Source organism: Mus caroli, unplaced genomic scaffold, assembly GCF_978045245.1.
Source record: "Mus caroli unplaced genomic scaffold, Mus_caroli_1 scaffold_5, whole genome shotgun sequence".
Classification (NCBI taxonomy): Eukaryota; Metazoa; Chordata; class Mammalia; order Rodentia; family Muridae; genus Mus; species Mus caroli.
The window spans coordinates 59,168,902-59,191,947 of NW_028227260.1; the positions used below are offsets into that span (position 1 = coordinate 59,168,902).

Sequence of the window (23,046 nt, forward strand, 5' to 3'; positions counted from 1 at the left end):
TTTAAAGAAGAAAAATGTTGAGAAGATAGTCCTTAGGTCAGGGAAAGGTCCAAGTGCGTGGGGCAAGTTTCAATTTTTGAAGAGTCTGTTCAAATTTAGCCGTCCAATTCTGTATCTCCCAACACTGCTCTCCCTTTGTTGTTGTCGCCCTGGACATCACCAAGATGAGGGACATTAGTATTCCCTTGGTCAGTCTGGATTTTTCGGGTGAGTCTTTCTGGTATCCAAAATGGGTTGTCTTCATTCTGTGGAAAAACACAAACAGCTCCCCTGGATCTTATCAAAATAGGATCTGGTCCTTTCCATTTGTTACTTAAAACATCTTTCCATTTAACCATCTCTTTGGGCCTATCTGGCTCTGAACAATGTCGTTTATGGCCATGAGCATCAAGATTTTAAAAAATTGAGTTAATTGTCCAGTGGCTTCACCTGTTCGGGAGAGCACCTTCCAGGCCTTAATAGCCGCGGAGGAAATTTGGGCATAAGCTCCCCAGTGATAATTTGTTTGATCAGCTGTATAAGCTCCCTGACCCGTTAACAGGTCAAAGGTCCAATCTCTCTGCTCTGGAGTCAAAGCGGCAGCATTTGCTCAGGCCTGCGTTTGTGCAGCCTCTTGCCATAGAGCTCTCCATTCCATATATTTGCCCGCACTGGGGAGAGCGGCTTTTGCAATCATTTGCCAGTCGGCAGGAGTTAATGCCTCGCCAGCAAGCCTGTCTAACTGCACCAAGGTAAAATTAGCTTTGGCTCCATATTTACGGACTGATTCGGCAAGCTCTTTAATCTGTGTATAATCTACTAGAGCGTGAACATGCCCACCCTCGGCTCCTTCAAAGACCGGAAATGCCTGTTGTATCTTCCTTTGTTCCTCTCTTGAAATGAACGAGTCTGTGCACTGCCTCTCTGTGCACTGCCTTTCTGTGCAGGGCTGATGCACTACGCAGGGTGGGGGCTCCGCATAGGGCGGAGGTGCACTATGACTTTGAAGCCGACTGCCCGGAGGTCGAGCAGCAAGCTGGCCTTTGCCAGCCGCTTTTGGCTTCTTTCTTGACTTATAAGCTCGCATTTCTCTCTCATAACGAGCTGCTTCCTCCTCCAAGTCTGTTTCCTCAGAAGGGCTAATTTCTTCATCTGATTCACAGCTACTAAGAACTGGCTCTTTAAACTCGTCTCTTTTCTCCTCTTTCCTTCTAATCTCTCCCCAGGTATTTTTCCCTGACATTAACTTTTCCTCAGGTTCAAGACCCGTGGAAAGGCCTGTATACTTATTTGGTGCACCATGTTTCCTCTTTTTTCCTGCTCTCTCTCCCCGCTTTACTTCTGATAGACTGTCTTGAATTTTGTCCAGAATTCTCCACCCCACCTTAACCGCTTGTTGACATGTGAAAAGGAACCAAAGGGCTTTTAACACTAGAGAAAGTTCAAGACCAGACATACCTTGTAAAGCTGTAACGCATCTCCCTGCAGTTCTGGTTCCGCTCCGTCCCCCAGCTGAAGAGTTCTGAATCCACACCGGATCCTTCTCAAAAGTCTGTTTTGCAGGAACACTTCTTTACCACAGTTCCCCAGCTGAAGAGTCTGAATCCACACCGGATCCTTCTCAACAGTCTGTTTTGCGGGAACACTTCATTACCACAGTTCCCCAGCTGAAGAGTTCTGAATCCACGCCGGATCCTTCTCAACAGGAACACTTCATTAACCGCTCCTTCCTCGTGATGTAGTAGCTCCCGGGTTTCGGTGCCATTTATTGCCCGCGCTTTTGTTCCCCCTAGTAAGAACATGCTCAGGGCAACCGGAATCTTCTGCGGCACAAGCTTTATTGCTTACCCCTTCAGGAGCCAGTGGAGAAGAGAGCCAGAGAGAGAGAGAGAGAGAGAGAGAGAGATCCCTAGAATGGCGGAAACCTGTCCCTTTTATGGAGGACTGTCCTCCGCCTCGGACGTGTCACTCCCTGATTGGCTGCAGCCCATCGGCCGGAGTTGTCGTCACGGGGAAGGCAGAGCACATGGGGTGGGAAGCTACCCCGGCACATGCGCAGCTTGCTTGTTTACTACTTAGAACACAGGTGCCAGTGCCATCAGTGCCATCTTTTAATGGCCAATGTGAGGGTGGCTCCTTACAATGGATGAATCTGGAAGATGTTATCCTGAGTGAGGTAACCCAATCACAAAATAACACACATGATATGCACTCACTGATAAGCAAATATTAGTCCAGAAACTTAGAATATCTAAGATACAATTTGCAAACCACATGAAACTCAAGAAGAAGGAAGACCAAAGTGTAGCCTTCCCCAGCCTTAAGTAGGCTATCTTTGACCTCGCTGCCACTGAGTATGAGACTACCTGGGGTGGAGCCTTCAGACTTAGATGGCTCTATTGTTCTGTCACCTGCTGCTACTCTTCTCCAAGGCCCTGCTACCTGCTGAGAGACCCTTGAGACATTCAGGAGACACATCCTATCCTGCTGGTCGCCTACAGGCTGGCTCCAGGCACCAAGAATGGATTGGCAGGAGGATGGGCATCCCCCCTTTATAAGCACAGACTCTTAGTAAACTTTGGGGGCCTTGAACAGAAACATGTCTTGGCCTCCATTATTTCTCTCGCCTTTTCCTTCCATACAGCTCTGGCCTCCCACTCAGTAACCCAGTTAGTGTGGCCACAGGTTGCTTACAGGTAGTGCCCAAACATTGACCTGAGTACAGGCGGATCAACCGAGAGAACACTGTCTTGGTAGAGCTCTACAAGAAAGATTAAGAAGAAGATGTATTGAAAGAAAATTAAAATTCAAGGTCCATGACTCATGTGGCTTGCTAGTTAGGAAGGCTTTTTGGGCCTAGAGCAGAGAACAAAGGCTGTAAAGTCATCCCAGGAACTGATTAGCCATAAAGGTAGAGAAGACATACAAGAATGTCCAGACTGGCCCAGTGCCTCCCTATCTCCCGCCCTTCTGACCTGGGTTAAATGATAACCAGATGCTCTGCTGACTTAGATAAGCACCCGGCCCTCAGAATTCCTGACCTGCACATACTCTTTTTCTGATGTTCATTCTGCTGATGTTTAAATGAACCAATCATGTGAAACCAAGCCAATTCCTTCCCCAAACCCAGACCCTTTTCTTTAAAAACCCCTAGCTTTTGGGTCTCGTGGTCAACAACCTCTGTCTCCTGTGTGACATACTTATCAGCCTGGAGCTCCATCATTAAACTACCTCATGTGTTTGCATCAAGACGACCTCTCATGATTCCTTGGGTACACACTGATTCAGGAATTAAGTAGGGGTTTCCCCACCAGGTTCTTTCAGTATCTGGCACAGTGAGCAACACTAGGGCTTTAAACGTCACCTTTTCAAATTGTTGTGGTAGGTGCAAATGAATACAGGTTAGACTGAGTCAATGTTGGCCCAGCGCTGATATAAGCTAGGGGTTGACAGTGAAAAATGGGAGTGAAAAAGGAAACAGGCATTTGTCCGCAGTCAAGAACTGCATCAGGTGAGAGGAATAGGGCTTAAAATAATAAAATAAAAATAGTAAAATTCAAAAAGAAAAAAAAAATAGGGAGAGGGACAGAGATCAAGAGAGAAGGAAAATAGATTTCAGAACTCTCCCAGGGACACAGGGAAATCCGAAGATATCCAGCCTTCTCTTTGGCCCCTACAGGAGACACTCTTAGATTTGGTTACATCAAGTTCTCTACCTTCTCTGTGTTGTTTGTGTTTGGTGCACCAATATATTTCCATGTGTCCATTCATGACTGTCTTTGTTTCATTATATGAATGACTTTTGTTTTATGTTTCATGCTGAAAAAGAAAAATGGTTAAAACTTTATCTGCTGGCTTTCCATCTCTTGATTATCTACCCAGTGCAGGCTGATTTAATTTGCCCTGAACTGTAGCCAGTAGTGACACACAGCAAGGAAGCTCCTGCTGAAAAACTTTTTTTTTTTTAAAGGAGTCTGCAGCTTCTTAGTTCTAAGGCAAAAATGTTGATAGTTGTTTTTTTCCTAGAAAATTCTCTACAATTGGGTTCAGCAATTGACAAAGTGCTTTTTATGTTAAAATTATAGCTAGAAAAAAGTAAAATTCTTTGATTGGTCTAAATTTATAAGATTCGTGTAGCCACATCATTTGGTTTTTGATTGATCTTAAAGGTGTAAATATGCTCTGTGTGTCTTGGTCATAGAATATTGGCTTATAAATTATTGGGTATGATCAAAAAAATGTAACAATTAGTTAAAAGAAAGTTAGCTTTAAATTGGTAACTCAGGATTGGAGTCGTTTTAAATAACAACACATGGCAAAAGCCAGCCCAGAAAACTAGGCCTCTAGGATACTTCTAAATTGAGATAATATTTAATTATTTCTTATCCTAGAAAGTAGACTTATAGAGAAAAGCATTAAAATTTGCACTGTCGGAGCAGGGTAACAAGTCCCTTCCGGTCTGCACCAGCACCAATACACCTTGGGTGCGAGTCTGCAGAAACCCCCAAGGTCCCCACAGGACTCTCCCCAGGATTTTAGGACTCTGGTGAGTGGAACACAACTGCTGCTCCAATCCAATCTCGCGGGACCTGAGGCAGCATTAATTAGGGAAACAGAAAACCCGGCATGACCACGGTCACAAGTCCTTTCCAGTCTGCACCAGCACTGATGCACCTTGGGCATGGAGTCTTCGGACAACCCCAAGGTCCCCAGAGGACTCTCCACGGGACCTTAGGACCGCTGGTGAGTGGAATACAACTTCTGCCAGGAGACAGGTTCGAACACCAGATATTTGGGCACCTTCCCTGCAAGAAGAGAGCTTGCCTGCAGAGAGTACTCTGACCACTGAAACTCAGGGGAGAGCTAGTCTCCCAGGTCTGCTGATAGAGGATAAGATAATCACCTGAGGAACAAGTTCTACCCAGAGACAACTATAAAAACTAACTCCAGAGATTACCAGATCGTGAAAGGCAGACAAAAGAATCTTACTAACAGAAACCAAGACCACCTCAGACCACCTCCCTTCCCTCACCATCCTCAGAATGCAGCACTCCCAACCCACCCATTCCTGGGCACCCAAACACACCCAAAAAGATAGACCCGGGTCTAAAGGCATATCTCATGATGATGGTAGAGGACATCAAGAAGGACTTTAATAACTCACTTAAAGAAATACAGGAAAACACTGCCAAACAGGTAGAAGACCTTAGAGAGGAAGCACAAAAATCCCTTAAGGAATTGAATAAATCTATCCAAGACCTAAAAAGGGAAGTAGACAAAATAAAGAAAACCCAAAGTGAGGCAACGATGGAGATAGAAACCCTAGGAAAGAAATCTGGAACCATAGATGTGAGCATCACACCAGAATACAAGAGATGGAAAAGAGAATCTCAGGTGCAAAAGTTTCCATAGAGAACACTGGCACAACAATCAAAGAAAATCCAAAATGCAAAAAATCCTAACTCTAAACATCCAGGAAATCCAGGACAAAATGAGAAGACCAAACCTACGGATAATAGGAGTGGATGAGAATGAAGATTTTCAACTTAAAGGGCCAGCAAATATCTTCAACAAAATTATAGAAGAAAACTTCCCAAACCTAAAGAAAGAGATGCCCATGAACATACAAGAAGACTACAGAACTCCAAATAGACTGGACCAGAAAAGAAATTCCTCCCAACACATAATAATCAGAACAACAAATGAACTAAATAAAGATAGAATATTAAAAGCAGTAAGGGAAAAAGGTCAAGTAACATATGAAGGCAGGCCTATCAGAATTACATCAGATTTTTTACCAGAGACCATGAAAGTCAGAAAATCCTGGACAGATGTTATACAGACACTAAGAGAACACAAATGCCAGCCCAGGCTACTATACCCAGCCAAACTCTCAAATACCATAGATGGAGAAACCAAAGTAATCCATGACAAAACCAAATTCACACATTATCTTTCCACAAATCCAGCCCTTCAAAGTATAATAAAAAAAAATAATAATAATACAAGGATGGAAACCACACCCTAGAAAAAGCAAGAAAGTAATCCTTCAAAAAACCAAAATGAAGAAAGCGACAAGAACATAATGCCAACTCTAACAACAAAAATGATAGGAAGCAACAATTACTTTTCCTTAATATCTCTTAATATCAATGGACTTAATTCCCCAATAAAAAGACATAGATTAACAGACTGGCTACACAAACAGGACCCAACATTTTGCTGCTTACAGGAAACCCATCTCAGGGAAAAAGACAGACACTACATCAGAGTGAAAGGCGGGAAACAATTTTCCAAGCAAATGGTCTAAAGAAACAAGCTGGAGTAGCCATTCTAATATCGAATAAAATTGACTTCCAACCCAAACTTATCAAAAAAGACAAGGAAGGACACTTCATACTCAACAAAGGTAAAATCCTCCAAGAGGAACTCTCAATTCTGAATATCTATGCTCCAAATGAAAGGGCAGCCACATTCGTTAAAGAAACTTTAGTAAAGCTCAAAGCACACATTGCATCTCACACAATAATAGTGGGAGACTTTAAAACACCACTTCCATCAATGGACAGATCATGGAAACAGAAACTAAACAGGGACACAGTGAAACTAACAGAAGTTATGAAACAAACAGACTTAACAGATATCTACAGAGCATTTTATTCTAAAACAATAGGATATAGCTTCTTCTCAGCACCTCATGGTACCTTCTCCAAAATTTACCATATAATTGGTCACAAAACAGGCCTGAACAGATAGAAAAAAAATATTGCTAAGTCTGATCTTCAATAACAACATAAATAATGGAAAGCCAACATTCACGTGGAAACTGAACAACAATCTTCTCAATGATAACTTGGTCAAGGAAGGAATAAAGAAAGAAATCAAAGACTTTTTAGAGTTTAATGAAAATGAAACCACAATATACCCAAACTTGTGGGACACAATGAAAGCATTTCCAGGAGGGAATCTCATAGCACTGAGTGCCTCCCAAAAGAAACTAGAGAGAGCCCATACTAGCACCTTGACAACACACCTAAAAGCTCTAGAAAAAAAGGAAGCAAATTCACCCAAGAAGAGTAGACAGCAGGAAATAAACTCAGGTGCGATGTCAACTAAATGTAAACAAGAAGAAATATTCAAAGAATCACCCAAACGAGGAACAAGTTCTTTGCAAAAATCCATATGATAGATAAACCCTTAGCCAGACTCATTTTAGGGCACATGGACAGCATCCTAATTAACAAAGTCAGAAAAGAAGAAGGAGACATAACAACAGATCCTGAAGAAATCTAAAACGCCATCAGATTCTTCTACAAAAGGCTATACTCAAAAAAAAAAAAAATCTGGAAATCCTAGATGAAATGGACAAATTTCTAGACAGATGTCAGGTACCAATGTTAAATCAGGATAAAATTAATGATCTAAACAGTTCCATATCCCCTAAAGAAATAGAAGCAGTCATTAATAGTCTCCCAACCAAAAAAAATCCCAGGACCAAATGGGTTTAGTGCAGAGATCTATCAAACCTTCAAAGAAGATCTAATTTCAGTTTTTCACAAACTATTCCACAAAATAGAAGTAGAAGGTACTCTACCCAACTCATTCTCTGATGCCACAAACACTCTGATACCTAAACCACAGAAAGATGCAACAAAGATAGAGAACTTCAGACCAATTTTCCTTATGAATATCGATGCAAAAATACTCAATAAAATTCTCCCAAACCGAATCCAAGAACACATTAAAACAATCATCCATCCTGACCAAGTAGGTTTCATTCCAGGGATGCAGGGATGGTTTAAATTCCGGAAATACATCAACGTAATCCATTATATAAATAAACTCAAAGACAAAAACCACATGATTATCTACTAAGATGCAGAGAAAGCATTTGACAAAATCCAACACCCATTCATGATAAAAGTCTTGGAAAGATCCGGAATTCAAGGCCCATAGCTAAACATGATAAAAAGTAATCTACAGCAAACCAGTAGCCAACATCAAAGTAAAAGGTGAAAAGCTGGAAGCAATCCCACTAAACACAGGGACTAGACAAGGCTGCCCACTTTCTCCCTACCTATTCATCATTGTACTCGAAATCCTAGCCAGAGCAATTTGACAACATAAGGAGATCAAGGGGATACAAATTGGAAAGGAAGAAGTCAAAATATCACTTGTTGCAGATGATATGATAGTATATATAAGTGAACCTAAAAATTCCACGAGAGAACTCCTAAACCTGATAAACAGCTTCAGTGAGTAGCTGGATATAAAATTAACTCAAATAAGTCAATGGCCTTTCTCTACACAAAGAATAAACAGGCTGAAAAAGAAATTAGGGAAACAACACCCTTCTCAATAGTCACAAATAATATGAAATACCTTGGTGTGACTTTAACTAAGGAAGTGAAAGTTCTGTATAATAAGAACTTCAAGTCTCTGAATAAAGAAATTAAAGAAGATCTCAGAAGATGGAAAGATCTCCCATATTCTTGGATTGGGAGGATCAACATTGTAAAAATGGCTATCTTGGTAAAAGCAATCTACAGATTCAATGCAATCTCCATCAAAATTCCACCTCAATTCTTCAACGAATTAGAAAGAGCAATCTGCAAATTCATCTGGAATAACAAAAAACCTAGGATAACAAAAAAATCTTTCCTAGGATAAAAGATTATCTGGTAGAATCACCATGACCTAAAGCTGTACTACAGAGCAATTGTGATACAAACTGCATGGTACTGGTATAGCAACAGACAAGTAAAGCAATGGAATAGAATTGAAGACCCAGAAATGAACCCACCCACCTATGGTCACTCGATCTTTGACAAGGGAGCTAAAACCATCCAGTAGAAAAAAGTCAGCATTTTCAACAAATGGTGCTGGCACAACTGGTGGTTATCATGTAGAAGAATGCGAATTGATCCATTCCTATCTCCTTGTACTAAGGTCAAATATAAGTGGATCAAGGAATTCCACATAAAAACAGAGACACTGAAACTTATAGAGGAGAAAGTGGCGAAAAGCCTCGAAGACATGGGCACAGGGGGAATATTCCTGAATAGAACAGCAATGGCTTGTGCTGTAAGATCGCGAATTGCCAAATGGTACTTCATAAAACTTCAAAGTTTCTGTAATGTAAAAGACACCATCAATAAGACAAAAAGGCCACCAACAGATTGGGAAAGGATCTTTACCTATCCTAAATCAGATAGGGGACTAATATCCAATATATATATAAAGAACTCAAGAAGGTGTACTCCAGAAAATCAAATAACCCCATTTAAAAGTGGGGCTCAGAGCTAAACAAAGAATTCTCACCTGAGGAATACCGAATGGCTGAGAAGCACCTTGAAAAAATATTCAGCATCCTTAATCATCAGGGAAAAGCAAATCAAAACAACCCTGAGATTCCATCTCAAACCAGTCAGAATGGCTAAGATCAAAAATTCAGGTGACAGCAGATACTGGTGAGGATGTGGAGAAAGAGGAACACTTCTCCATTTTTGGTGGGATTGCAAGCTTGTACAACCTCTCAGGAAATCAGTCTGCTGGTTCCTCAGAAAATTGGACATAGTACTATTGGAGGATCCTGCAATACCTCTCCTGGGCATATATCCAGAAGATGCTCCAACTGGTAATAAGATACATGCTCCACTATGTTCATAGCAGCCTTATTTATAATAGCCAGAAACTCGAAAGAACTCAGATGCCCCTGAACAGAGGAATGGTTACAAAAAATGTGGTACATTTACACAATGGAGTACTACTCAGCTATTAAAAAGAATGGATTTATGAAATTCCTAGACAAATGGATTGACCTGGAGGGCATCATCTTGAGTGAAGTAACACAATCACAAAAGAACTCACACAATATGTATTCACTGATAAGTGGATATTAGCCCAAAACTTAGGATACCCAAGATATAAGATACAATTTGATAAACGCATGAAACTCAAGAAGAATGAAGACCAAAGTGTGGACACTGTGCACCTTCTTAGAATTGGGAACAAAACACCCATGGAAGGAGTTACAGAGACAAAGTTCGTAGCTGTGATGAAAGGATGGACCATTTAGAGACTGCCGTTTCCAGGGATCCATCCCATAAGCAGCTTCTAAACGCTGACACCATTGCATACACTAGCAAGATTTTGCTGAAAGGACCCTGATATAGCTGTCTCTTGTGAGACTAGGCCAGGGCCTAGCAAACACAGAAGTGGATGCTCACAGTCAGCTATTGGATGGATCACAGGGCCCCCAATGGAGGAGCTAGAGAAAGTACCCAAGGAGCTAAAGGGATCTGCAACCCTATAGGTGGAACAACAATATGAACTAACCAGTACCCAGGAGCTCTTGTCTCTAGCCGCATATGTATCAAAAGATGACCTAGTCGGCCATTACTGGAAAGAGAGGCCCATTGGTTATGCAAACTTTATATGACCCAGTACAGCGGAACGCCAGGGCCAAAAAGTGGGAGTGGGTAGGTAGGGGAGTGGTTGGGAGGGTATGGGAGACTTTGGGGATAGCATTGGAAATGTAATTGAGAAAAATACCTAATAAAAATATTTTTTTAAAAAATTGCACTGTCATGCATTCATATGTATAAATTGGCAGCCAAACTTTGTAACATTACAGTGATATTTCTGGTATTAAATTTTAAGATAATAAATTGTTTAAAATTGGGTTTTACATTCCCAAAGTTGTAGAAATATTCTAACGTTACAAAAAAAGCTTAAAAATTATGGTTAAAATTGCCAATGTTCCATTGACTGCAACTTGCAGTTTGATTACAAATTTAAGATCTTTAATTCACCTATATACTGTAATAAGATTATTCCAAGAGTAATCATCTTATGAGAGCACTAATAGATCTCTCTGTGGCCATACAGCCATACAAAGTTCAGAGCAGCCTCAGTGGGGCTTGTGTGGCTTTCTTTTGTTTTGAAAACAGTGCCTAGAGAAGTTCTTGCCTACCTTTAGGGGAATTACTTTTTAGCTAAAAGAACATTGCTACAGATCTATCCAGATGTTGTTTTAAATAAAGTTTATATTCAGGATTTATAAAAGGTCAATCAGGCTGTAGAACTTATAAAGACATTACAATCTGGCTTGCCTACTTCATATAAAATTATTATAGATTGAAAAGTTTGTTTTTTCCTTTGCATCCTGATAATTGTAAAGGGTTTGCTTCTAGTGAACTGGTGATCACTGGAAAAATTTGCCTCTAGGTATGGCTAATATAGCTTTACATTATGTAAGAAAAAGTTTTATTGTCTCTGCTTCAATAAAAGAAGCTAAAAGTTTAAATCTGTCAGTGTATATTGTTTCTTCAGTGGAAAGTATGATATTAGCTAATGCCTCTAAAGGGAAGTTTACTTCAAATCTTTGCTCTCACACAATGAGCTTTAAAGTTCTGGGGAGTAGTTGTTGCTCCAGAAAAGATTCAGAGACAATATCTTTATAATATTTAGGGTTTTAGTTATACTAGAAAATCGTGGTACAGAAAATCTAAGAAAGAGAAATTGATTTGCTTCAAAATTTTATTTTCAAAAGCTTTCAGGAGATGTTAATTGGCTAAGACCTCACCTTAAGGTCTTAAAGTGACTTAAAACTTTGTTGGATGTTGTCTTGAGAGACACATATTAACTGGTAAAGAACAAAATGCTTTCCAGAAAATAAAGGAAGCTTTTATAATTGTTATCAATTATAATCAATTGTAATTAAATATTAGCTGTTTATTTTAGTTATGGTTATTAAATGTGCCCAGAACAATTCTTTGGCAAGAGAAAACATTAATGTATAATCATCTTTCTTCACCTCAAAGTAAAGTTTTAACATCCTATTATGAGCCTGCTGTGGTACTAATAAAGAATTATAAGATAAATTTATATATTTTAGAAAAACTATAGCAAAAAAGTGTGTCTTTAAAACTTGACAAAGTGTCTGTTCCTTGTTCCAAAAAGCAATTAAATTGGTTATTGTAGAATATTGATATTTGGCCTATCCTATCCTGCATGTCACCTATAGGCTGGCTCCAGGCACGAAGAATGGATTGGCAGGGGCGATGGGCCTCCCCCCATAAAGCACATGCTCTTAGTAAACTTTGGGGGCCTTGAACAGAAACATGTCTTATCCTCCATTATTTCTCTCATCGTTCTCTACCATACAGCTCTGGCCTCCCACTCTGGAACCCAGTATGTGTAGCCGCAGGTGGCTTACACCAAAGTGTGGATACTTCACTCCTTCTTAGAATGGGGAAAAATATCCATGGAAGGAGTTACAGAGACAAAGTTTGGAACTGAGATGGAATGAAGGACCATTCACTGACTGTGCCACCTGGAGATCCATCCCATATACAACCACCAAACCCAGACACTATTGCATATATCAGCAAGATTTTGCTGAAAGGACCCTGATATAGCTCTCCATTGTGAAGCTATGCCAGTGCCTGACAAATACAGAAGTGGATGCTCACAGTCATCTGTTGGATGGAACACAGGGCCCCTAATGAAAGAGCTAGAGAAAGTACCCAAGGAGTTGAAGGGGTCTGCAACCCTATAGGAGGAACAACAATATGAACTAACCAGGACCCCCTGAGCTTGTGTCTCTAGCTGCATATGTATCAGAAGATGGACTAGTAGGCCATCAATGGGAGGATAGGCCCTTGGTCTTGCAAAGATCATATGCCCCAGTACAGTGGAATGCCAGGGCCAGGAATTGGTAGTGGGTGGTTGGGAAGCATGGCAGGGGAGAGGTATAGGAGATTTTGGGGACAGCATTGGAAATGTAAAGGAAGAAAATATCTAATAAAAACTAATAAAAAAATGAAATCTTTACATTTGTAAGTAAGTAGATGTAAGTGGAAAAATATCATACTGTCTGAAGTAAAGCAAACCCAGAAAGAGAATTTATGCTTGTATGCCTTTTTGTGGATTCCAAATCTGAATCTTTGGTTTTGGGGTATAGCCTGTAGTGCTAGAAGCCTGAAGAGTGGAATGAGCAGGAGCTCTACAAAGGAAATAGAAAAGTATGGGTACTATGAGAAGAAAAGGCAGGAAAAAGAAGGGATAACTTAACTTGGGAGGGAGGAAAACACAGTTGCAGAAGTAAAGAGTAGTTTTGAAAATCACTAAGAATGAGGATGCTTGGAAAAACAATGAAGAAACCAAATATTTTCCAATTTTACTTAAATACACACATTTAGTGCACACACACACACGTGTGTGTGTGTGTGTATGTGTGTGTGTGTGTGTGTGTGTGTGTGTGTCTGTGTGTGGATTTAATGCAGTTATCTCACACTCTGACAATGGACTCTCAAAACATATAGTTTATTGCCATTGCTCTTGGCTGCCTGCAAGAATAAAAAAAAAAAAATGAACATTTAAATGAGAAAAGTATCCCACAGTATTAGACATTTGAATAGTTGGTCCAGAAGCTAGTGGTCTTGTTTGAGGAGTATTAGGAAGTATGATCTTTTATGGAATAAGTATATCATTGGAGGCAGGATCAGGGAATTAAAATACTTTATTTCTAATTAAATCTTTCTGCATTATGCTTGTAGTTTAAGATGTCAGCCTCCAGTTGTCTGTTCCAGTTAATATATCTTTAATCTACCTTTGTAAACTCTAAAAATGTGGACAATAAGCCTAATAAACTCTTGCTTTTTAAAATTAGCTTGATCATAACATTTTATCACTTCAATAGAAAAATAACTAAGAGAGAAAGTATGGTCCTATTGTTGAAAACACAACACACTTTGGTCAGAGAACAAATAAATCAAGCTGATACTAACCTAGAATTCTCTTCTATGAGGACTAACTCTTAGTCACAAGTTGTTATATAATCTCCTAAGGCAGAAAAGTTTATAAAGCCATCCATGTATAAAGCCTGAGAACCACAAAACTGACAAGACAGCCAAATATCCCCCAATGGGGCACCAGCGAAAACTTGGTCTCTCAGACAGGCAAGAGCTGTGTAATTGGACCCAAATCCCACTCAGTTGGAGGTAACCCATGTCTGGTACTGTTTACCCGGCCAACTAGAGGAAAACCTACTATAGCCAGAGTGCTAAAAAAATATAGTTTTCAAAAGCCATTTAAATATATATCTTTATACCCATAGATAAACACAGCTCTCAGCATCATTAAAAAAAAAAAAAAAAAAAAAAAAAGCTTTCTTAACCAGAGGAAGACTACTGAAGAGAGAAGAGATATACAACCAGTCAAAATCCAAATATACAGTATCTGTAGGGTGCCCAGCCCAAAACTTAACATCTAAAACACACTCCCTATATGTCAAGGAACATCACAAATGAGGGCACAGAAATTTTGGAAGAGCCTGCATGGGAGCCCTCTGCCTCAGGAGCAGGGAGTGCCATCTTGGTTCCGGGGCTCCACTGAACTTAAGAACTTAGTCTGTACAGGTAAGAGTGGGCACCACAGAGGCAGACAGCTTCTGGGACAGGCGGGAGCCACAGAGCCGCTGAGGCAGCATCCTTTTGGGGCCACAGACATCCAGCACCCTCCCAGCCGGAGGACGGGGGTCCGCCCTGCATGGGAGCCCTCTGCCACAGGAACAGGGAGCTTGATCTTGGTTCCAGGACTCCGCCTAACTTAGGAACTTACTCTGCACAGGTGAGAGTGTGCACCACAGAAGCTGACAGCTTCTGTGACCTGCCAAAGCAACACAGCATCGGGGAAAGGTCCTGTTTTGGGCCTTCTTCTTCTGCCAGGAGGAGGTCCAAACACCAGATATCTGTGCACCTTCCCTGTAAGAGGAGAGCTTGCCAGCAGAGAGTGCTCTAACCACTGAAACTCAGAGGAGAGAGCCTGTCTCCCAAGTTGGCTGATAGATGTTAATCAAAATCGCCAGAAGAACAATCCCTAAACAGAGACAACTATAACAACGAACTCCAGAGATTACCAGATGGTGAAAGGTAAACATAAGAATCTTACTAACAGAAACCAAGACCACTCACCATCATCAGAACCTAGCACTCCCACTTCGCCCAGTCCAGGGCACCCCAAAACACCTGGAAAGCTAGACCTGGATTTAAAAGCATATCTCATGATGATGGTAGAGGATATCAAGAAGGACTTTAATAAATCACTTAAAGAAATACAGGAGAACACTGCTAAACAAGTAGAAGACATTAAAGAGGAAGCACAAAAATCCCTTAAAGAATTGCAGGAAAATATAACCAAACAGGTAGAAGACATTAAAGAGGAAACACAAAAATCCCTTAAAGAACTGCAGGAAAACACAACCAAACAGGTGATGGAATTGAATAAAACCATCCAAGACCTAAAAAGGGAAGTAGACACAATAAAGAATACCCAAAGTGAGGCAACGCTTGAGATAGAAACCCTAGGAAAGAAATCTGGAACCATAGATGCGAGCATCAGCAACAGAATACAAGAGATAGAAGAGAGAATCTCAGGTGCAGAAGATTCCATAGAGAACATCGGCACAAAAATCAAGGAAAATGGAAAATGCAAAAAGATCCTAACTCAAAACATCCAGGAAATCCAGGACACAATGAGAAGACCAAACCTACGGATAATAGGAGTGGATGAGAATGAAGATTTTCAACTCAAAGGACCAGCAAACATCTTCAAAAAAATTATAGAAGAAAACTTCCCAAATCTAAAGAATGACATGCCCATGAACATACAAGAAGCCTACAGAATTCCAAATAGACTGGACCAGAAAAGAAACACCTCCCGACACATAATAATCAGAACAACAAATGGACTAAATAAACATAGAATACTAAAAGCAGTAAGAGAAAAAGGTCAAGTAACATGTAAAGGCAAGACTATCAGAATTACACCAGACTTTTCACCAGAGACTATGAAAGCCAGAAGGGCCTGGACAGATGTTATACAGACACTAAAAGAACACAAATTCCAGCCCAGGCTACTATACCCAGCCAAACTCTCAATTACCATAGATGGAGAAACCAAAGTATTCCACGACAAAACCAAATTCACACATTATCTTTCCACGAATCCAGCCCTTCAAAGGATAATAACAGAAAAAAAAAAAAAAAAAAACAATACAAGGACAGGAACCACACCCTAGAAAAAACAAGAAGGTAATCCCACAACAAACCCAAAAGAGGACAGCCACAAGAACAGAATGCCAACTTTAACAACAAAAATAACAGGAAGCAACAATTACTTTTCCTTAATATCTCTTAATATCAATGGACTCAACTCCCCAATAAGAAGACATAGACTAACAAACGAGCTACACAAACAAGACCCAACATTTTGCTGCTAAAAGGAAACTCATCTCAGAGAAAAAGATAGACACTACCTCAGAATGAAAGGCTGGAAAACAATTTTCCAAGCAAATGGTAGGAAGAAACAAGCTGGAGTAGCCATTCTAATATCTGATAAGATTGACTTCCAACCCAAAGTCATCAACCAAGACAGGGAGGGGCACTTCATACTCATCAAAGGTAAAATCCTCCAAGAGGAACTATCAATTCTGAATATTTCTGCTCCAAATACAAAGGCAGCCACATTCATTAAAGAAACTTTAGTAAAGCTCAAAGCACATATTGCACCTCACACAATAATAGTGGGAGACTTCAACACATCACTTTCACCAATGGACAGATCATGGAAACAAAAAATAACAGGGAAATAATGAAACTAACAGAAGTTATGAATCAAATGGATCTGGCAGATATCTACAGAACATACTATCCTAAAACAAAAGGATATACCTTCTTCTCAGCACCTCATGGTACCTTCTCCAAAATTGACCACATAATTGGTCACAAAAAAGGCCTCAACAGATACAAAAATATTGAAATTGTCCCATGCATCCTATCAGATCACCATGGACTAAGGCTGATCTTCAATTACACAATAAATAATAGAAAGCCAACATTCACGTGGAAACTGAACAACACTCTTCTCAATGATACCGTGGTCAAGGAAGGAATAAAGAAAGAAATTAAGGACTTTTTAGAGTTGAATGAAAATGAAGCCACAACATACCCAAACTTATAGGATGCAATGAAAGCATTTCTAAGAGGAAAACTCATAGCTCTGAGTCCCTCCAAAAAGAAACTAGAGAGAGCACACATTTGCAGCTTGACAACACACCTAAATGACCCTAAAAATTCCACCAGAGAACTCCTAAACCTGATAAACAACTTCGGTGAAGTAGCTGGATATAAAATTAACTCAAACAAATCAATGGCCTTTCTCTACACAAAGAATAAACAGGCTGAGAAAGAAATTAGGGAAACAACACCCTTCTCAATAGTCACAAATAATATAAAATATCTTGGCGTGACTCTAACTAAGGAAGTGAAAGATCTGTATAATAAAAACTTCAATTCTCTGAAGAAAGAAATTATAGAAGATCTCAGAAGATGGAAAGATCTCCCATGCTCATGGATTGGCCAGATCAACATTTTAAAAATGGCTATCTTGCCAAAAGCAATCTACAGATTCAATGCAATCCCCATCAAAATTCCAACTCAATTCTTCAACGAATTAGAAAGTGCAATCTGCAAATTCATCTGGAATAACAAAAAACCTAGGATAACAAAAACTCTTCTCAAGGATAAAAGAACCTCTGGTGGAATCAACATGCCGGACCTAAAGCTTTACTACAGAGCAATTGTGATAAAAACTGCGTGGTACTGGTATAGTGACAGACAAATAGACCAATGGAATAGAATTGAAGACCCAGAAATGAACCCACACACCTATGGTCACTTGATCTTCGACAAGGGAGCTAAAACCATCCAGTGTAAGAAAGACAGCATTTTCAACAAATGGTCCTGGCACAACTGGTTGTTATCATGTAGAAGAATGGGAATTGATCCATTCCTATCTCCTTGTACTAAGGTCAAGTCTAAGTGGATCAAGGAACTTCACATCAAACCAGAAACACTGAAACTTATAGAGAAGAAAGTCGGGAAAAACCTTGAAGATATGATCACAGGGGAAAAATTCTTGAATAGAACAGCAATGGCTTGTGCTGTAAGATCGAAAATTGTCAAGTTGGACCTCATAAAACTGCAAAGCTTCTGCAAGGCAAAAGACACCATCAATAAGACAGAAAAAAACACCAACAGATTGGAAAAGGATCTTTACCTATCCTAAATCAGATAAGGGACTAATATCCAATATATATAAAGAACTCAAGAAGGTGGACTCCAGAAAATCAAATAACCCCATTAAAAAATGGGGCTCAGAACTGAACAGAGAATTCTCACCTGAGGAATACGGAATGGCAGAGAAGCACCTGAAAAAATGTTCAACATCCTTAATCATCAGGGAAATGCAAATCAAAACAACCCTGAGATTCCACCTCACACCAGTCAGAATGGCTAAGATCAAAAATTCAGGTGACAGCAGATGCTGGCGAGGATGTGGAGAGGGAGGAACATTCCTCCATTTTTGGTGGGATTGCAAGCTTGTACAACCACTCTGGAAATCAGTCTGGCGGTTCCTCAGAAGATTGGACATAGTACTACGGGAGGATCCAGCAATACCTCTCCTGGGCATATATCCAGAAGATGTCCCAACTGGAAAGAGGGACACATGCTCCACTATGTTCATAGCAGCCTTATTTATAATAGCCAGAAGCTGGAAAGAACCCAGATGCCCCTCAACAGAGGAATGGATACAGAAATTATGGTGCATTTACACAATGGAGTACTACTCAGCTATTAAAAAGAATGAATTTATGAAATTCCTAGCCAAATGGATGTACCTGGAGGGCATCATCTTGAGTGAGGTAACACAATCACAAAGGATCTCACACAATATGTATTCACTGATAAGTGGATATTAGCCCAAAACTTAGGATACCCAAGATATAAGATACAATTTGCTAAACGCATGAAACTCAAGAAGAATCAAGACCAAAGTGTGGACACTGTGCCCCTTCTTAGAATTGGGAACAAAACACCCATGGAAGGAGTTACACAGACAAAGTTTGGAGCTGTGATGAAAAGATGGACCATCTAGAGACTGCCATATCCAGGGATCCATCCCATAATCAGCTTCCAAATGCTGACACCATTGCATACACTATCAAGATTTTGCTGTAAGTACCCAGATATAGCTGTCTCTTGTGAGACTATGCTGGGGCCTAGCAAACACAGAAGTGGATGCTCACAGTCAGCTATTGGATGTATCACAGGGCTCCCAATGGAGAAGCTAGAGAAAGTACCCAAGGAGTTAAAGGGATCTGCAACCCTATAGGGGGAACAACATGATGAACTAACCAGTACCCCGGAGCTCTTGTCTCTAGCTGCATATGTATCGAAAGATGGCCTAGTCGGCCATCACTGGAAAGTGAGGCCCATTGGACTTGCAAACTTTATATGCCCCAATACAGGGGAATGCCAGGGCCAAAAGAATGGGAATGTGTGGGTAGGGAAGTGGGGGGGGGTATGGGGGACTTTTGTGAAAGCATTGGAAATGTAATTGAGGAAAATACGTAATAAAAAAAATATTAAAATTTTTAAAAAAAAGAAATTTTGGAAGAGCATGATATTTTTTTCTAGACAAGATAGGAATGGTTCTCCCATAAATCCCAACAACATGGCCACATGAAAATCCCCCCCCCCAAATAATACCAATTGACATGTCGATGTGAGGGAGGTTTAATTTCACAAGACCCTTCCAAAAGAAGAGTTGCTGGTGCTCAATCTGACAATGGTTGCTGAGGGAATGGGACGCAGTTTGGTTTTTGCTTTGTTTTGTTTTGTTTTATTTTGTCATGGATGAAAACCTAGTACTAAATGATTAGCCCCAGACACATACAAATAAGTGAATCACTAATTAGAATCTATAGAATCCTGAAGAAGATAACTTGGGTCCCGAAAGCTAAATGTCATATATTTTATCTCATATTAGTTTTGGCTTTACATTTTAAAAAAGAAAAGAGAGAAAGAAAAAATAAGCCTTTGAGGAAGGGTATATTTAGACAGTTGGAATAGTAGAATATGTTTGAGAATAATAATAATTTGGTTTTAAATATAGAAGGTACTAGTTTTTACAGAGACATTTGTGTTTCTTTTCATTCTATATCATTTATTACAGAAAATGAATATTACATGTTTTAAATTTTTAAAATTCTGAATACTATGGTTCTATTTCCAAAAGTTGTATGCATCATTTTCATAATGTATAAAATGGAACTAGTGATATCTAATATATTGATTAATTTGAGTAAAAAACTCAAACATTTACACTGAAGTTTACATGGTATACCAAGAAGATAGTAATTATCTGTACCCTTATGTTTTCTCTTCACTTAAAACCAGTAAGATATATAGATAGAAATTGCTAAGTAAGAACTATTTTGTATCTGGAAAAAAACAGAGATAACCAACTTAATATATAATCTAGCATACAACATTGATTTAAATAATCCTTCAAAAGTTCTTATTAAGTGCACACATCAATGTGTAGGAATGTGTTTCAAAACTCACCTGCTGTTGCATCAAAAGATGGGTGTGAGAAAGGTCCAACAGCAATTTGCATTGGAAAGAGATATCCATGAATACAGCGCTTAGGATGAGGCTGATTCACTGAAGGCAAAAAAGGAAAAGCAGGACATCTTATTTTTTATTCTAATACCTTTCAAATTAAATTCTGATCATCTACATATATAGAAATTTTTAAAAAATATTTGATGAAATTAAAATAAATAGTATGAAATACTTTTATTTCTAGATAATTCCACTAGGGTACAGAAATGAATATAATATGCATACATGGGCTCACTTATGAACAGTAGAAATTGGAATTCAAATATCTTAAATCTTCAGTGTTCCTTAGAGCATTGGTACCACTGACATGTCATAAGTGTTGAATTTAACTTAAAATGGTCACATGACACACAACATACATTTTAAAAGCCTACGGTAAATGTTACTGTGGTTATTAAGACTTCAGCTTTAAGAAACTATAATTTAAATGCAGATAGAAACACACAACCAAGACACCATAATTAACTGGAATCTTTTCAAGGGATATAAAATGTACCATGGATGTCATGCAACCTGACTAAGATGAAATTTGAATTTAAAACAAGGAATTCTGGAAGCTGTAAAATTTGATTTTGACCTCAAAAGAAAAGAATCGGCTCATCTTCTAAGTATCACAGGACAAAGAACATTCTGGATAGGACCTAGGGTATAAACATGGCGAATGAGAGAAAACAGAAAGATTGGGGTGGTCTCTAGATGCCTTTCCTTCTGTCTCTGTTCCATGCTTTGTCCCTGCATTTCCATTAGATAGGAGCAATTGTGGTGTTGCGGTAAATCTCCTCCCAAATATGCCCTGGCAATGAAAACACAACAAAATTAATAAGAATACATGCTGTGCGCCTAGATTGGGCAGATCTACTACTATACTACCATCTTCCATCTCTATAAGACCCCTTTGAACTTTCGATTTCTCCAGACCATGTGCTCCTGCTCCGCTTTTCTTTTTCTTCCTCCTCTCCTGTGACCTCTCCCTCTTCTAGTTTTCTCTTCTCTTTCCCCCCTCTTCAGCTCCACCTTCCCTTTTATCTGCCCAATCATCAGCTCTCCTTTATTTTACAAATTAAGGTGGGAAGCAGGTCTTCAGGAAATCACCTGAGTGCTGACTCATTCTTTGTTTACAACCAATCACAGGAGAACAGAATTAACATCAAATATAATTAGCCCCAGGGCTATCCACAACATTCTGGGTTTTTTAAAGGAACATAAATTTTAGCAATAGAGAAGTAAAAATATGTCTACTCTCAAAAAAAGTGTATTGTTAAGGTCTTGTTCAGGCAGCCATACCTGCTGTGAGTTCATGAGCAAACCAGACCTGTCTAGCCTGACCACACTGAAGTATATGGCTCCCCATGTATTAGTACATTAGCATTACAATTGCACCCAGTAAATTATTAAAGAAACAAAAATGATACAAAGTTGGGAGGAGATGGATAAGTGAGAAATGAATCTGGAAGGAGTTAGGGGAAGAGTAGGGGTGGAAATGATTATAATACAGTGTTGAAATTTTCAAGAATTAATAAAATATTATATTTTCAAAGTACATTACAGAAAAAAAAAACATGGTCCCAGTTTTGCTAATACATCATAATGACAAAATTTTCATTGTACTATCCAACTAAGAAACTAGGCAAATTAAAAAGGCTATGAGATCTTTCACTTGTTGGTTAGAGTCACACCAATTTATTTTATATTATTTGTGACTATTGTGAAGGGTGTCATTTCCTCTTCCTCAGCCTGTTTAACCTTTGTGTAGAGAAAGGCCACTGATTTGAGTTAATTTTATATCCAGCTACTTCACTTTTTTTAAAAATCTGGTTTAGAAGTTCTCTGGTGGAATTTTTGGGGTCACTTAAGTACACTATCATATCATCTGCAAATAGTGATATTTTGACACCTTCCTTTCCAAGTTGTATCCCTTTGACCTCCTTTGGTTGTCTAATTGCACTAGTTAGAAGTTCAAGTACTATATTGAGTAGATAGTAAGAAAACGGGTAGCCTTGTCCATTCCCTGATTTTAGTGGGATTGCTTCAAGTTTCTCTCCATTAATTTTGATGTTGGCTACTGGTTTTCTTTACATTGGTTTCACTATGTTTAAGTATGGGCCTTCAATTCCTGATTTGAGTTTGTTTATATAGTGGATTACATTGAAGGATTTCCATGTATTGAACCATCCCTGCATCACTGGGATGAAGCCTATTTGATTATGTTGAATAATCATTTTGGTGTGTTCTTAGAATCGGTAAGTGAAGAAGTGAAGAAAGAAGCCAAAGAAGATCTCAGAAGCTGGAAAGATCACCCATGCTTATTGATTGGCAGGATTAATATAGTCAAAATGGCCATCTTGTAAAAAAAAAAAAATCTACAGATTCAGTGCAATCCCCATCAAAATTCAACTCAGTTCTTCACAGAGCTATAAAGAGCAATTTGTAAATTAAGTTGGAATAACAAAACAAAAAACAAAACAAACAAACAAACAAAAAACGGGATAGCAAAAAATATTCCAACAATAAAAGAACTTCTGGTGGAATCACC

At 39.3% G+C, this 23,046-nt stretch overlaps 1 protein-coding gene across 1 annotated transcript in view; it reads right to left on the reverse strand.

The window, feature by feature from the left end:
• LOC147004606 (transmembrane protein 182-like) overlaps positions 1-23,046 on the reverse strand; it is a 129,152-nt gene that overhangs the window by 61,260 nt on the left and 44,846 nt on the right. Inside the window, exon 3 of the mRNA XM_085837622.1 lies at positions 20,454-20,552. Coding sequence (XP_085693748.1) covers positions 20,454-20,552 — 99 coding nt within the window. The remainder of the gene's footprint in view (positions 1-20,453; positions 20,553-23,046) is intronic.